The sequence below is a fragment of the Trichechus manatus genome, unplaced genomic scaffold (assembly GCF_000243295.1).
Source record: "Trichechus manatus latirostris isolate Lorelei unplaced genomic scaffold, TriManLat1.0 scaffold00075, whole genome shotgun sequence".
Classification (NCBI taxonomy): domain Eukaryota; kingdom Metazoa; phylum Chordata; class Mammalia; order Sirenia; family Trichechidae; genus Trichechus; species Trichechus manatus.
The window spans coordinates 10,244,030-10,260,623 of record NW_004444011.1 but is presented as its reverse complement, the minus strand read 5'-3'; the positions used below and the strand labels follow the sequence as shown (position 1 = coordinate 10,260,623).

The 16,594-nt window shown below is 37.1% G+C and overlaps 1 protein-coding gene across 1 annotated transcript in view; it reads left to right on the top strand.

Moving 5' to 3' along the window:
• The window catches only part of MALRD1 (MAM and LDL receptor class A domain containing 1), a 964,362-nt gene that overhangs the window by 74,596 nt on the left and 873,172 nt on the right, over positions 1-16,594 (top strand). The window contains 2 exon segments of the mRNA XM_012556720.1: positions 11,010-11,111; positions 11,736-11,882. Coding sequence (XP_012412174.1) covers positions 11,010-11,111; positions 11,736-11,882 — 249 coding nt within the window.

The following is a 16,594-nucleotide window of genomic DNA, read 5'->3' as shown; positions in this document are numbered from 1 at the left end:
CTAGGGTTTCAGGATTGTTGATTCTCTGTTTGGCTTAGTTTTTCGGATCTTTGTTGTGGAGGGACGGCGTGGTGCTTCTGCCTAGACCGCCATCTTGCCGGAGTCTCCTAAACACTGAATTTCTTGAGGCAGCGATAGTGTCTTATTCATTTGTGACTTCCCAATACAGAGCAGGCACTTGATAAATAAATATACGTTGAGTGAATAATTGAACAAACAACATGTGCAATTATTTAAATACCAAGTATTGGGGATTTTGAATGAATTCTTTTTCCCTCAGAGCTGTATGTGCTCCATTCCATTAAAAAGCAGATTTAAATAAAATATAATGGGAATATGATTTTTTTAATGGTACTTACATTTATGTTAAGAATAATTACAATATTTCTAGGATTTTGTTTTAGTATCAAAAATGAAGGTATTTCCTCAAACTGTATGAAGTAACTTTACCTGAGAAGAATTAATCTGGGCAAAGCATTTGCTATATTTTAGTGGAAATGTAAGTGCCTTTTGTCATATTATAGCAGAAATATAGTTCTTATAAATGAGCAGACTATGGCCTAATGTGTCTGTCTTTTGACAGGTCATTTTGATTTATGGAATCTGTTCTATGTAAGATGTTTAGGTTTCCTGAGAAAAGTACTTTTATTTATTTATTTTTCTCAAACCACAGTGTTCTCAAAAATTTTTTATGAATCTTTTTTGAGACTAGGGAGGAACATTGAAATCAATGGGGAGGGAAATTAATAAATTCACTACTCAAATATAATAATCACTGTTGCCTTAGTAATGGACTAAAATGTAGTAGGTATAATACATACCTCCTTAAGCTTAAACTGAATGAATAATGATGAATACAGGTTTTCATCTTGAAACACAAAATAGTTGACAGGCTACAATATGTAAAAACAATATGTTTTAATAAAATTATGAAATATCTAGCATCCATAAAAATAATTGAATGACAAGTAACTCCTAGAATTCATAGAATTATATAGCTAACTATTCAACTGCTATTTACCGAATGCCCAGTAAGATGACAAGTATTGCGCTAATATAATTAACAGCATTGTCAAATACAATCCTGAAAACTTTTTCTAGTTATGCGACAACTGAAAAAGCTTTTGGGGTTTTTTTTTTTTTTTTCATTTTTAAGATGGAAGTATGACACTAAAGGCACAATCATTTAAGAAAGTTAAAAAGAAGAAAACAGGATTCACCATATTTCTGGTTGACTGAATTATTTTTAGAGCCTCCCTTTGTGAATCGTTCACTTTCTCCTATTAAAAAAAAAAGTTGGACTTCCAGTGTTGCTGATATAGAGTAAGCCTGCTCCAACCTTTCTCTCTTACTGATTACAACTAATAACTATGGGGAAAAAAAAAAAAAAAAACACTGACCTCAGATTCTTGAAAAGTAAATAATTGCAGATAATAGGGAAGAATAGCTAAAACTTGAAGAACAGCCAGGACAGTGGCAGTGAGCATCCTGTATTCTGTTTTTGTTTGTTTTGTTTTGCCTCCTTTATCTACCAGATTTGACCCAAGTTTGTGCTAAGTCAAGAAACTGTGTAGCAGGCATAGGCAGCAACAAGTACAAGAGAAACACTTGAGAACCAAGAAAAGGGAACCTTCTAAACCAGAGAATGTGGAGGGGAAACACTATGTTCTCTCAATCTCTCTCTTAGTCTATCTCCTGTCATGAGGCCAGCCACAGGAAGGGAACTGCACTGTCATCACGGTGAGGGATCTAAAACCAAGGGAAAACTGGTTTCTCTGTATACACAAAATAAAAAAAAGGGCCCTACTTGTTTGAAAAATGGAGAAAGTCTTTTTTTTTTTTCCTTTTTGGCTGGACTCAGTCACATGGAACTTTGTGCAATCTGGGAGGATAAAATTCTGAAAGAACTTTTATCTCTCTGGCCAGATGAACCAAGAGAACAGGCCACTAGGAAAGAGCATTGAGAAAATTTTGGAAAGAACAAGAAAAGGGGATACCCTAATTTAGTATATGAAATAAAACAAGTTTCAGCTTAACCTTCAAGCTGCACATATGTCAAACACACCAAAGAAGTACAGGAAAGGCTTTGAGAATTGAGTTATTATATAAACTATTTTCGAAGTCCCCAAGCAGACCCGAGTGGCTTATGGGAGGGGCAGACCCAAACAGCATAGACAAGGCTTTGAATACTGAACTGGCATGAATTCTACTCACAGAAGATAAGATAAAACTTGTGTTCTAAACACAGCCAGGTTGATTACCTGATAAAATTAAAATATTAACATATTCCAGAATAAATAAATAAATAAAACCCATTGCCCTTGAGTCCATTCCAACTCATAGCGACCCTATAGGACAGAGTAAAACTGCCCCATAGTATTTCCAAGGAGCAGCTGGTGGATTTGAACTGCAGAACTTTTGGTTAGCAGCCGAGCTCTTAATCAGTGCACCACCGCTCCAGAAGACTGTAAAACAGGGCTTCAAATCGGTTCATTCCGGCTTGAACTCCTGCTGAGAACTTGTATTCTGACAACTTCCCAGGTGATGCTAATGCTGCCAGTTAGGGACCAATTCTGAGAACCACTAGTAGAGCCAAAACCAATAACCAAACCCATTGCCACTGAGTTGATTCTGACTCATAGCGACTCTGTAAGACAGAGTAGAACTGCCCCATAGTGCTTTCAAGGAGCAGCTGGTGGATTTGAACTGCCGACCTTTTGGTTAGCAGCTGCTCTCTTAACCACTGTGCCAAAAGGGCTCCACTAGTTAGAGCAGTGGTTCTCAAAATTTATTATACATAAGAATTACCTGGGAATCTTGTTAAACTGTAGATTCTGATTCAGTATGTATGGAGTGGAAATGTGAATTCTAAGCAGGGGTTCAAACCAGAAAGTACCTGTTAGAAGTTCTTCTTTAAAAGGACCCAGAGTTTCACAATATTCAATGCGCCCAACATGCACTCTAAAATTTTTTGACACTCAAAGAAACAGGAAATCTGACATATTCTCAAGGAAAAGACAATCGACAGATGCTAACCCCAAATAGATATTGGAACTATTGAACCAAACCTTTAAAGCAAGTATTGTAACCACCCTCAATGAGGAAAGGGTGAACATTCTTTAAATGAGTGGAAGGATAGCAGTCCTCAGCAGAGAAAGAAAAACTGTTTTAAAAGAACCAAATGGACATTTTAGAACTGAAAATTATGGTATCTAAAATAAATTATACACTGGATGGGCTCAATTACAGAATGGAGATAGTAGAAGAGTCAGTGAACTTGAAGATATATTAAATAATCTAATCTGAAAAACAGACGAAACAAGATTTTCAAAAACCAACAGAGCCTCAGGGACCTATGGGACAGTATTAAAATAAAGTTCAACATTCATTAGAGTCCCTGAAGGAGAATAGAAAGTTTTTTTTATTTATTTAAAAAAAAAAAGTTTAAGTGTGTAATTCAGTGGTTTTTACTATATTCACAGGGTTGTGCAAGCATCACCAATATCTAATTCAAGAATATTTTCATCACTTCAAAAAAAAAAAAAACTCCATATCCATTAGTGGTCACTTCTCATTACACCCTCTTTCCTGACCCTGGCAACCACTAATCTACTTTCTATCTCTATGGATTTGCCTATTCTGCAAGTAGGGGTTGCCAGAGAATTGTCAGACAGGTCATGTAATGAAAATAATCTAAGGATACTGCTTTTGGGGAGCTCTAAATCTGTCTCAGTGGTTGGTAGGCTGCTGCAGGTTTTCATGGCTACCATGATTGAGTTGATATTGGTCTTCAAGCATGCCATGGAGCTAGGAAAAGGAGGATAGAAATAAGGTGAGTTAAAATGCTGTAGTGTTCACTGATCTTACCAAGATTCAGTCATTCTAGCATAGATGAAAAGGACAAGTTCCTTGAGAGATACAAGCTCATTCACGAAGAAAGATCCAAGATACACTCAAGAAGAAAACAATAACCTGAATAGTCTTATGTTTATTAAAATAATGGGATTCATAATGCTAATCTGCCATGAAAGAAAACTCTAGGACCACATGGTTTCACTGGTAAATTGTATCAAAAATTTAGGGAAGAAATAACACCAGTTGTACACATTCTGATCCAGAAAATAGAAATACAGAGAACACATTTCACCTTTATTGTATATGGGCAGCACTATCCCAATACTAAAACAAGATAAAATAAAATACGAAAACTATTGACTAACATTCTTAGTAAAAATAGACACAAAACTCTTCAACAAAATTTTGTGAAATTGAAACCAACAATATATGAAAAAAAGGTAATACTTCACAACTATCCCAGGAATGTGAGACTTGTTCAATGTTTAAAGAGCCATCAGTGTAATTCACCATGTTAACAGAATAAAGAAGAAAAAGCACATGATAAACTCATGAAAAGCATCTGACAAAATTTAACATACATTCAAGATAAAAACCTCAGCTAACAATGAACTTTTTTAACCTGATAAAGGGCATGTACAAAAACCCTACAGCTAACATCATACCTAATGATGAAAGAATGAGTGCTTTCTTCCTTAGACTGGGAACCAGATGTCCACTCTCACCATTCCTATGCAACATATTACTGGAAGTTCCAGGTGTGGACTACCCAGTAAGCAAGGCGTGCACGGGCTTACTTGTGCACCAAAAAACAGGTGAAACTGTGCACTGCAGATTAGTCAGTAAGCACAAGTAAGCCTGTGGGTACTTTGCTTATTGTAAGCCTGTGTGTACCTTGCTTACTGGTAAATTCGCCCCTGGCCAATACAATAAGGCAAGAAACAGAAATAAAAGGCCTACTAATTGTAATGGAAGAAGTAAGCCTTTATTTATTTGCAGATAACATGACTGTCTATGTAGAAAATCTCATAGAACTTATGAAAAAGCTTCTAGAACTAGCAAAGGAGTTTGTTACGGTAATAGGATGCAAGGTCAGTATAAAAATAAATTGTATTTCTATATCATGCAATGAACAGTTGGATAATGAAATTAGAAAAGTAGTACTGTTTATAATACAATCCAAATAAATACTAATGTATAAACCTAAAAAACATGTATGCTGAATCTGTATTCTGAAAACTAGAAAACACTGATAAAGACCTCAGGAAGACTAAATAAATGGAGTGATGATGGATTGGAAGGCTCAATATTGTTAAAATGTCATTTCTCTCCACACTGATACACTGAATCAATGCAATCCCAATAAAAAATCTGAGCCGGAGTTTATGTAAATATCAACAAACTAATTCTAAAATGTATATGTAAACAATTTTGGAAAAAGAAAGAAGTTAGAGGATTCACACTATCTGATTATAAGACTTACTATAAAGCTAAAATAATAAAGAGAGTGAGTGAGTTTGGTATTGGCAAAACGATAGACATGTTATCAATAACATGGAATAGTGAGTTCAGAAATAGACCTGCATAAATATGGTCAATTGACTTTTGATAAAAGTGTGAAGGAAATTCAATGGAGAAAGGGCAGTCTTTTCAACAAATGGTGCTAGAACAAATGGAATCCCATAGGCAAAAACATGTATCTTGACCTAAACTTCACATCTTATATAAAAATTAATTCCAAAGGGAAAATTATAGAACTTCAAGATGACAACATAGGAGAAAATCACTTAGACCTTGGGTTAGATAAAACACCAAAACAATGATCAATAAATGGAAAAAAATATGATAAACTGAGCTTTGTCAAAATGGCCTGTAAAAGACACTCTCAAGAGAATGGAAAGACAAGCCACAGACTGTGGGAAAATATTTGCAAAACACTTATCTGACAAAGGATTTATATCCAGGATAGATAGCGTACTCCCCAAACTCAACAATATGAAAACAAACACAATAAAACACGGGGAAAATGTTTGTCCAGACACTTCACCAAAGAGGATACACAGATAGCAAATTTGCACATGAGGAGATGCTCCACATCAATAGTCTTAGAGCAATTCAAAACCACAATGTGATACCATTATGTACCTATAACAATGACTAAAATTAAGAGGACATAAATCTGAAAATACCCACTGCTAACAAGGATGTGGGGCATCCTTGTACTGAATTGGGGATGCAAAAAAAAAAAAAAAAAGGCCACTTTGGAGAAAAGTTTGGCAATTTCTTATAAAGTTAGATACGTTTAACCATATGACCCAGCAATGCCACTGCTAGGTATTTTCCCAAGTAAAGTGAAACTTATGTTCACACAAAACCTTTGTCTGGAAACACCAAAAACTCGAAACAACCTAATTTTACCTCAACTAAGAATGAATAAACAAATTGTGATACATCTCTACAATGGAATACTACTCAGCAATAGAATGGAATAAGCCATTGATAGCACCATGAATGAATCTCAGATTATGCTAAGAATAATCGACAATTCTATTTAAATGATATTCTGGAAAAGGGAAAATTATAGGGACAGAGAACAGATCAATAATTGCTCAGGGTTGAGAGTGAGAAACGGGTGTAGCTACAAAAGGATACCATGAGGGAATTTTTGGGGGGATTGTGATGGAATTTTTCTGTATCTTGATTTTCAAAAGTGTTACACGAGCCTGTGCATCATCAAAATTTATATACCTGACTAACAAAAAGTGTGTATTTTACTGTACATAAATTAAAAAAGAAATTTAAAAAAGAAATGATGACATCTCACTAAAGAAGGCTATACAGATGGCAAATAAGCATATGAAAAGATGCTCAAGATTGTATGCCATTGTTGTTGTTGTTGTGTGCTGCTGGGTTGATTCCAACCCATAGTGACACTATATGACAGGAGTAGAACTGCTCCATAGGGTTTCCTGGGCTGTAATCTTTTACAGGAAAAGATTGCCATGTCTTTTCTCCTGCGAAGCTGTTGTTGGGTTTGAACAACTGAACTTTCGGTTAGCAGCCTAGCACTTAACCATTGCACCACCATAGCAAATTACAAATTAAAACAACAATGAGATACCACTACACATCTGTTAGCATAGCTAAAATCCAAAACACTGACAGCACCAAATGCTAGTCAGGTTGTTGAACAATAAGACGTCTCATTCTTTACTGATGGGAATGCAACATGATACAGTCACTCTGGAAGAGTGTGTGGCAATTTTCTATAAAGCTAAACATAGGCTTATGACATGATCCAGCAATTTTGCTCCTAGATATTTGCACAAAAGAGCTGAAGACCCGTGTCCACATCAAAATCTTCGCACAAATGTTTATAGTAGCTTTATTCATAATTGCCCAAAACTGGAAGCGACCAAGATGCTGTGAATATTTTTAGATTGGTTTTCCAGAGCTTTGCCTTACTGATTTGTAAAGCCCCCAAAGACACAAATCATCCCTTAATTAGAATTTGAATGATGCATACATATTAGCCAGTTAACTAACTAGGGTGCTAGTTACCTATTTTATCTTATTAACTTCCAGCTACCTTTTAGGAAGCAATAACTGTTTAGTGAAATCCATTGCTTATTTAAGGAAATTGACAAAGAAATTGTATAAAGTCTCAAGTCAGAACTAAAATGAATGTCAATTATAATTTTTATTGTAATGGCCTTGAGATTTAGACTTACTCTCTACCATCTGAGACAACCTGTACAATTTTACATACCTGTGTGTGCCAGAGAAGATTCTGAAGGATGGCAGACTCCAGAAACGTGCCTTCATTGGATTAGACACCTTCAAACGGTTGGCAAAACTTCATCCTGTTGATGATCCATGCATCATTGACAGAGGATTTTAGAACCCCCAAAATGACTTCCTCCAGCCAGATTTTGGTGCTATGTAAAAATGAGAGAGATAGAGTAGGAGACAGCTATATATAGAGAGAGGGAAAAGGAGAGGCAGAAGGAAAGTATAAATATGGATATAGCAAAATGAGTGACATCTTTGAATAGCTTTGAGCTCTGGAATTGAATGCATTAAAATAAAAAGTTCTCTCCAGGAGATTTATTGACAGCTGTGCATGGTACACAAAAACATATATTCACATACTACTGTTTTTATTGTTGCAAGTTTCAGTTTGTGGGCCAAAGATAGTAAAAGTGGTTCACACTGCAAAAGATATTTAATGCCAGTTGACACAAGCTACATTTTCAACTCCATGCAATTTGTATTTGACTGTTTTTGCTTTCAGTAGCTTCTGTTTTATTTTTTCTTGTATAAATAATGACAAATTAGAGATAATATACAACATTTAATTGAACTATGGCCAATACTTAATTTTGTAGCTCCAGGGGGCAAAAGATTTGTAACTATTATATAAATCTACAAAAATTTCAGTTTTAATTATTTCATGGTAATTGTTAGTGTGCAATCTTAGCTTCATTTATTGCCAACACTCCCTTAATTGCATATGCCATTTTATTTTCAGTGGATCTTGCATTCAAGAGGATTTGCATCTTCATCATTTGTAAGCTCCCATTATGAGCAACCAGATTATGGATGTATTCGTAATTCATTTTCATAACCATTTGCCTCCTTTTTATAAAAAATAAAAATATAAGCAATATGGAGTCTACAATTTTTTAAAAATTTGTTGAATTGTTCTTAGATTATTCATTCATTAAACAAATATTTATTGAGCACCTGTGTTGTGCCAAGACTTTTTCTAGGAAGTGAGACAATAGTGAACAAAACAAGTGACACATCTCTTTGTTCATGGAGCTTACTTTTTAGGTGGGAAGGAGGGGCAGGGAAGGGAGTAAGGAGACAAACACTAAGTAAAAAAATAGTGAAATGTATTTTATGTCAAGTGGTGATATATACTATGGGCAACAATAAAACAGAGAACTGAGATAAGAAGTGCCAGAGGTGAGGACAGGATGGAGAAGTTTTAAATAGGATGGTCACATAAGATCTCACTGAGAATGTATTATCTGAGCAAAAAAAAAGGAGTTGAGGGAGCAAGCCACGTGTGTTTTGGAAGGAACCGTAAATGCAAAGGTCTTAAGGCAGAAGTAAGCCTGATTTGTGTAAGGAAGATCATGGGAAGAACTTTTGCTTTCACTTCACGTAGGATAGAAACCCAGTGAAAGATTTTGAGTAGAGGAGATATGAGCTGACTCACATATTTAAAGACGCCACTTTGAGGACTAAAGTGCACCTGACTCAAGTCATGGTCTTTTCAATTGCCTCATATGCATGTGAAAGCTGGACAATGAATAAGGAAAACTGAAGAATTGATGCATTTGAATTATGGTGTTAGTGAAGAATATTGAATATACCATGGACTGCCAGAGGAAGGAACAAATCTGTTTTGGAAGAAGTGCAGCCAGAATGCCCCTTAGAAGCAAGGATGGTGAGACTTCGTCTTACACTGGACATGGTATCAGGAGGGACCAGTCCCTGGAGAAGGACATCATGCTTGGTAAAGTAGAGGGTCAGCAAAAAAGATGAAACCCTTAATGAGAAGGATTGACACAGTGACTGTAACAATGAGCTCGGGCATAAAAATGATTGTGAGGTTGGCACAGGACTGGACAGTGTTTTGTTCTTTTGTACATAGGGTTGCTATGAGTCGGAACCAGCTTAACAGCACCTAACAACAACAACAGTAAGGCAAGGGCAGTAACAAGGAGACAAAGTAAGGAGCCATTACTATAATTCAGAAGGTGATGATTTTCCCTTGAACCAGAAGAGTAGTAGTTGTAGAAGTGGTAAGAAGTAGCCAGATACTGGGTGCATTTTATAGATAAAGCAAAGATTTGCTGATGGATGGCGTGTTGGGAGTTAGAGAAATAAATGAGTCATGGATAATTCCAAATGTCCTTCCTGAATGATTGGAAGAATGGAGTTGTTATTAATTAGATGGGGAAGAATGTGAGAGGAGAAAGTTAGGCCAGAGAGAAACCAGATGTTTTGTTTGTATTGACCTGAGTGTTCTTGCCATGAGAGTATGGGGAAACATGAGAAATGCCAGGGGAAGACTATAATGATTGACCTTGTTGAGTAACCTCTGTAAGAAAGGAAATGAGGACCTGATGAGGATGAAATGAATTGAAAAGATTTAGAACCATTGGATTGTAGGGTCTGCTGCAGTCAAAAATTGTTAAGAACTGAGATACTACAGGAAGTGAGCCAGAAAGATAAGAGGTGCTGGTTGGAGAGTGTGACACAAAATTAAGATAAAGGAAGTATTGTCATTATCAGTAATGATAATACTTAGGAGCAGTAGCAGAGATAGTTCGTCAGTGTTCTCCTTCAAGATCATCAAGAAGAAGATATCAAGAAACTGGGAGGCAAGATGAAAGTGAATATGGAAATTTTTAAAAATGACAGTGATCCAAGAGCTAAAATCAAGGATTGAGGGGGAGTGCACGGGTGTCTGTAGATGACTGCAGTAAGTTGGCAGTGAAGGATATTGCCTGATGTCAAGAGATGCAAAACTGGAGTGTTTAGGAAGGTGAGATGGAGAATTATCTGAAAGTGTCAATAGAAGCAAGAAGGATACTTAGTTCACCTTCAAGTGCTGTGTTGGGAGGAATGTGGGATGGAAAACAGGCACCATCTGAAAGGGCTGCAGGGAAAGTAGTTCCAGGGCTGATCCAGCTTCCAATTAAAAAGGATAGCATATGTTACTGTATGTAATATTTGACACTTGTACAATTATCCTTCTAATTATAGGCTCTTAGTTCAACATTAAAGTGGGTTACTTACTTCTCGGGGACATGGAAGGTTTGGTTTTGGGGCTTGGCAGATCTCATTAAAATTCAAAAGTTCTGGCATGGTTTAGTGTGTGTGTGTGTGTGTGTGTGTGTGCATGTGTGTGTGTGAATCTCTCTCTCCCTCCTTCCCTTCTTCCCTCCTTCTCTGTCTCCCTTCCCCCTACATTCATCTCTATCACTCTCTAATAAGGTTACGTAAAGGGTGATATCACCATAGAGAGGAATTGGGAGAAAAGTGCTTTGTAGAACAAATGTTATCATTTTAAGAAATACAAGAATCTTTCCAGTTGTGCCTGCATCTCACTTCTTGCTAATTTTTCAATTTAACAGATGAAAGTTTACAGTGTCAAGAAGCATCAAATACCAAGCAGGAACTATGTTATCCGGATACAAATCTCTGCCAATTTGACTCTACAGATGAAGGATTAAGGTGTAAGTGTTAAACTGAGATGCTTGCTTTGTTGGTGTGTAGGTAATTTATGAGACTCAGAGACCACTAATAGGAATACTCACTGGCCAATCTTTGTTGACATTAATGTCTTTGATTTAGCTGGAGTGTTATTGGATATCTGTGGTTTATTAAAAATTTTCACAATACTCAATACATCAATTTAAAGGTCATAATTTTTTCTAAAATGACTGTATTGAAGATCTTGAAATTATATACATTGTTTCTCCTTTAAAATTTCAATGTGATTATGAATAAGTATATCATTTAAACTAAGTATAAATCTGTAAAGTAGATAAGGTCTGATGTTGTGCCATTTAAAAAATTGAAACGGACTTTGGCACGAGAAAGATTGGGAACCCCCTTTTTTATGTCACCTGATCTCAATTGGGGGCCACACATCTGGATCAATTGAGGAACTTTCGAAGGATAGTGTTGCTGGTACATTGTCAAGCTTATTGAATCAAATTTTCCAGGTATGCATTTGTGTATGTGTGTGTTTGAGCCTCTTAGTGGATTCCGACATAAACTGTGGTTAAGAAACCACTCTATTAGACTGTGTTAGTCCACCAAGATTTTTAAAAAGACATTTTTCTCCCCATCATTAGCGTGTCAAGCCTGTGAGTTTGAATTTGACATGTGTGACTGGTCATCAGATGTATCTACTGGACAAATTTCCTGGACTCGCACAAAAGCAAGAGAAGTTCCTGCATTAGAATCTACACCTCATCAGGATCAGAGTGGTGATGAAGAAGGTAGAAAATAAAAAAAAAATAGTATCTATTCTATGTTGATTATCCATAATTTGTTATGAAGCACACGGTCAAATACATTTGCATAGTCAATAAAACACAGGTAAACATCTTTCTGGTACTCTCTGCTTTCAGCCAGGATCCATCTGACATCAGCAATGATATCCCTAGTTCTACATCCTCTTATGAATCCCACCTGATATTCTGGCAGTTCCCTGTCAATATACTGCTGCAGCTGCTTTTGAATGATCTTCAGCAAAATTTTACTTGCCTGTGATATTAATGATATTGTTCTACAATTTCCACATTCGGTTGGATCACCTTTCTTGGGAATAGGCATACATATGGATCTCTTTCAGTCGACTGGCCAGGTAGCTGTCTTCTAAATTTCATGGCATAGACAAGTGAGTACTTCCAGCCTTGCATCCATTTGTTGAAATATCTCAACTGATATTCTGTCAATTCCTGGAAACTTGTTTTTTGCCAATGTCTTCAGTGCAGCTTGGACTTCTTCCTTCAGTACCATCGGTTCCTGATCATATGCTACCTCTTGAAATGGTTGTATGTCGACCAATTCTTTTTGGTATAATGACTCTGTGTATTCCTTCCATGTTCTTTTGATACTTTCTGTGTCATTTAATATTTTCCCCATAGAATCCTTCACTATTGCAACATGAGTCTTGAATTTTTTCTTCAGTTCTTTCAGCTTGAGAAATGCCGAGCGTGTTCTTCCCTTTTGGTTTTCTATCTCCAGCTCTTTGCAAGTGTCATTATAATACTTTACTTTGTCTTCTCCAGCCACCCTTTGAAATCTTCTGTTCAGTTGTTTGACTTCATTATTTCTTCCTTTTCTTTTAGCTACTCGACCTTCAAGAGCAAGTTTCAGGGTCTCTTCCGACATCCATTTTGGTCTTTTCTTTCTTTTTTTTTAAAAAATAACCTTTTTATTTTAGAATAGTTTTGGATTTACAGGAAAGTTACAAAGATAGTACCAAGAGTTTCTGTATACCCCTCACCCCATTTTCCCTATCGTTAACATCTTACATATCCATGGTACATTTGTTGTAACTATGAAACCACATCGGTACATTTCTGTTATTTAGATTTCACTAGTTTTTCTCCACCATCATATGTCTGTCAGTGTGTTGTACTGTGGTGGCTTGCATGTTGCTATGATTCTGGAAGCTATGCCACCAGTATTTCAAATACTAACAGGGTCACCCATGGTGGACAGGTTTCAGTGGAGTGTCCAGACTAAGAGAGACCAGGAAGAAAGGCCTGGTGATATACTTCTGAAAATTAGCTGATGAAAACCCTATAGATCACAACAGAGTATTGTCCAATATAGTGCTGGAAGATGAGCCCCCAAGTTCGGAAGGCATCCAAAATACACAGTGGCCACAACAATGGTCTCAAACATACCAACAATCGTGAAGATAACACGGGACCTGGCAAAGTGTTGCTCTGTTATACATAAGGTCCCCATAAGTAAGAGCCAACATGATGGTAATCAACAAGTTTTTCCCCTAATGCCCTCTTTCTGTTCTAGGATTCCACCCAGCATTACATTCAGCCAGCATATCTCCTTGGTCTCTGGTCTGTTACTTCCTCAGACTTTCCTGGTTGTTCACGACCGTCACGGTTTTGAAGAATGCTGATCAGGTGTTTCGTAGAACGTACCATTTGATTCGTCTGATGTTTCCTCATGATCAGACTGGGGTCATAGGGTTTTGCCACAAAGATGAAGAAAGCCACAATGATGAAGTGCCTGTCTCATTACATCATATCAGCGGTACGTGTTTTCAATTTGAATGCTTCCTGACAATGCTGACTTTGGTCACCTGGCCAAGGCAGGGTTTGCCAGATTTCCCCACTGTAAAGTTACTTTTTCCAACTTTTCAATAATCTACCATTTGGAAGCAAGTCACTAATCCCAGCCCACACTCAAAGGGGCAGGGTAGGGGGGGGATTAGGCTCCACCTCCTGAAGGGGGTCTATCTATGTATATTATTCATAATTGTTCTGGAATGAAGATTTGTCATTCCCCCCCGCCCAATTTATTTATTGATCCAATTGTTCATTTGTACCAGTATGGACTGATGGATATTTATTTTATGCTTTGGGTTATAATCCAACACTATGTTATTTATGACCCCTGGAGGCACAAGAGGTAAGCGCTCAGCTGCTAACCAAAAAGTTGGCAGTTCAAATCCACCCAGCGGCTCTGCAGGAGAAAGACCTGGCAATCTGCTTCCACAAAGATCACATCTTTCCTGTCTTTTTAATGACCTCTTGCTTTCTTCATGTAGGATGTCCTTGATGTCATTCAACAACTTGTCTGGTCTTCAGTCATTAGTGTTCAGTGCATCAAATCTATTCTTGAGATGGTCTCTAAATTCAGGTGAGATACACTCAAGGTCATACTTTGGCTTTCATGGACTTGTTATAATTTTCTTCACTTTCGACTTGAACTTGCATATGAGCAATTGATGATCTGTTCCGCAGTTGGCCCCTGGCCTTGTTCTGACTGATGATATTGAACTTTTCCATTGTCTCTTTTCACAGATGTAGTCGATTTGATTCCTGTGTATTCCATCTGGTGAGGTCCGTGTGTATAGTCGCTGTTTATGTCGGTGAAAAAGTTATTTGCAATTAAGAAGTTGTTGGTCTTGCAAAATTCTATCATGTGATCTCAGGCATTGTTTCTATCACCAAGGCCGTATTTTCCAACTACTGATCCTTCTTCGTTTCCTGCTTTCACATTCCAATCGCCAGTAATTATCAGTGCAGCCTGATTGCATGTTCAATCAATTTCAGACTGCAGAAGCTGGTAAAAATCCTCTATTTCTTCATCTTTGGCCTTAGTGGTTAGTGTGTTAATTTGAGTAATAGTTGTATTAACTGTTCTTCCTTGTAGGCATATGGATATTACCCTATCACTGACAGCATTGCACTTCAGGATAGATCTTGAAATGTTCTTTTTGGTGATGAATGCAACGCCATTCCTCTTCAAGTTGTCATTCCTAGCACAGTAGACCATATGATTTTCCAATTCAAAATGGACAATACCAGTCCATTTCAGCTCACTAATTCCTAGGATATTAATGTTTATGCGTTCCATTTCATTTTTGATGATTTCCAATTTTCATAGATTCATACTTCGTAATTCCACGTTCTGATTATTAATGGATGTTTTCAGCTGTTTCTTCTCATTTTGAGTCATGCCACATCAGCAAATGAAGGTCCCGAAAGCATGACTCCATCCAAGTCATTAAGGTCGACTCTACTTTGAGGAGGCAGCTCTTCCTCAGTCGTCTTTTGAGTGCCTTCCAACCTGGGGGGCTCATTTTCTGGCACTATATCAGACAGTGTTCCACTGCTATTCATAAGGTTTTCACTGGCTAATTCTTTTCAGAAGTAGACTGCTGGGTCCTTGTTCCTAGTCTGTCTTAGTCTGGAAGCTCAGCTAAAACCTGTCTGCCATAGGTGATCCTGTTGGTATCTGAATACTGGTGGCATAGCTTCCAGCGTCACAGCAACATACAAACCCCCACAGTACAATAAACTGACAGACATGTGGAGATTAAGAATATTGAATATACTATGGACTGCCAAGGGATCAAACAGATCTGTCTTGGAAGAAGTACAAGCAAAATGCTCCTCAGAAGCAAGGATGGCAAGACTACATCTTACATACTTTGAATATGTTATCAGGAGGGATAAGTTCCTGGAGAAGGACATCATGCTTGGTAAAGTACAGGGTCAGTTAAAAAGAGTAAGACCCTCAACAAGATGGATTGACACAGTGACTACAACAGTGGGCATAACAACGATTGTGAGCATGATGCAGGACCGGGCAGTGTTTCATTCTGTAGTACATAGGGTCGCTATGAGTTGGAACAGACTCAATGGCACCTAACAACAACAATAACATTATGTATTGGAGCCCTGGTGGCGCAGTGGTTAAAGAGTTCATCTGCGAAGCAAAAAGCTGGCATTTGAGTTCACCAGCCATTCTTTGAAAACCGTATGGGGCAGTTCTACTCTGTTATATAGTGTTGCCCTGAGTCAGAATTGACTTGATGGCAACAGGTTTTTTTTTGTTTTTTTTTTAAATATGTCAGTTTTAGAATTGTACTTTATTATGACCAGTATTAAGACATTCAGTTAGGGCTCACAGTGAACATAGTGTGTGTTATTAGAAGTTTATTATGCCATAGACATTGAAAGTGGAAAAAAAAAAAAGCAAAACAAACATACAAACAAAAACTCTGTTTCCACATAGTGTAAAGGGAGAATTATACTAGATTTACTATTTTAATTTTCTAATTTTTTTATTTTCTTATTTTCAGGAGATATTAGATGTTTGTGGAGAAAAAAGAGGAAAAAAGACTGAAAGCCTTTTTATCAAGATTACTAGCTCTCTCTGTCACTATCGTGTTGTTAACCAGTTGTTTCCTCTTATTCTACCATCTTACTTCTGCGTTTTGTGTTTTTCTCATCATTGCTAGTTTTCTTTCTTTGTTAGAGGGGACATTGTTAGTTGTTGAATTTTTTCCTGCTGGCCCGAAAGCTTTATTTAATATCTCTTATTTTTATGGCGGGAGCCCTGGTGGTGCAGTTGTTAAGAGCTATGGTTGCTAACCAAAAGGTTGTCAGTTTGAATCCACCAGCTGCTCCTTGGAAACCCTATGGGGCAGTTCTACTCTGTCCTG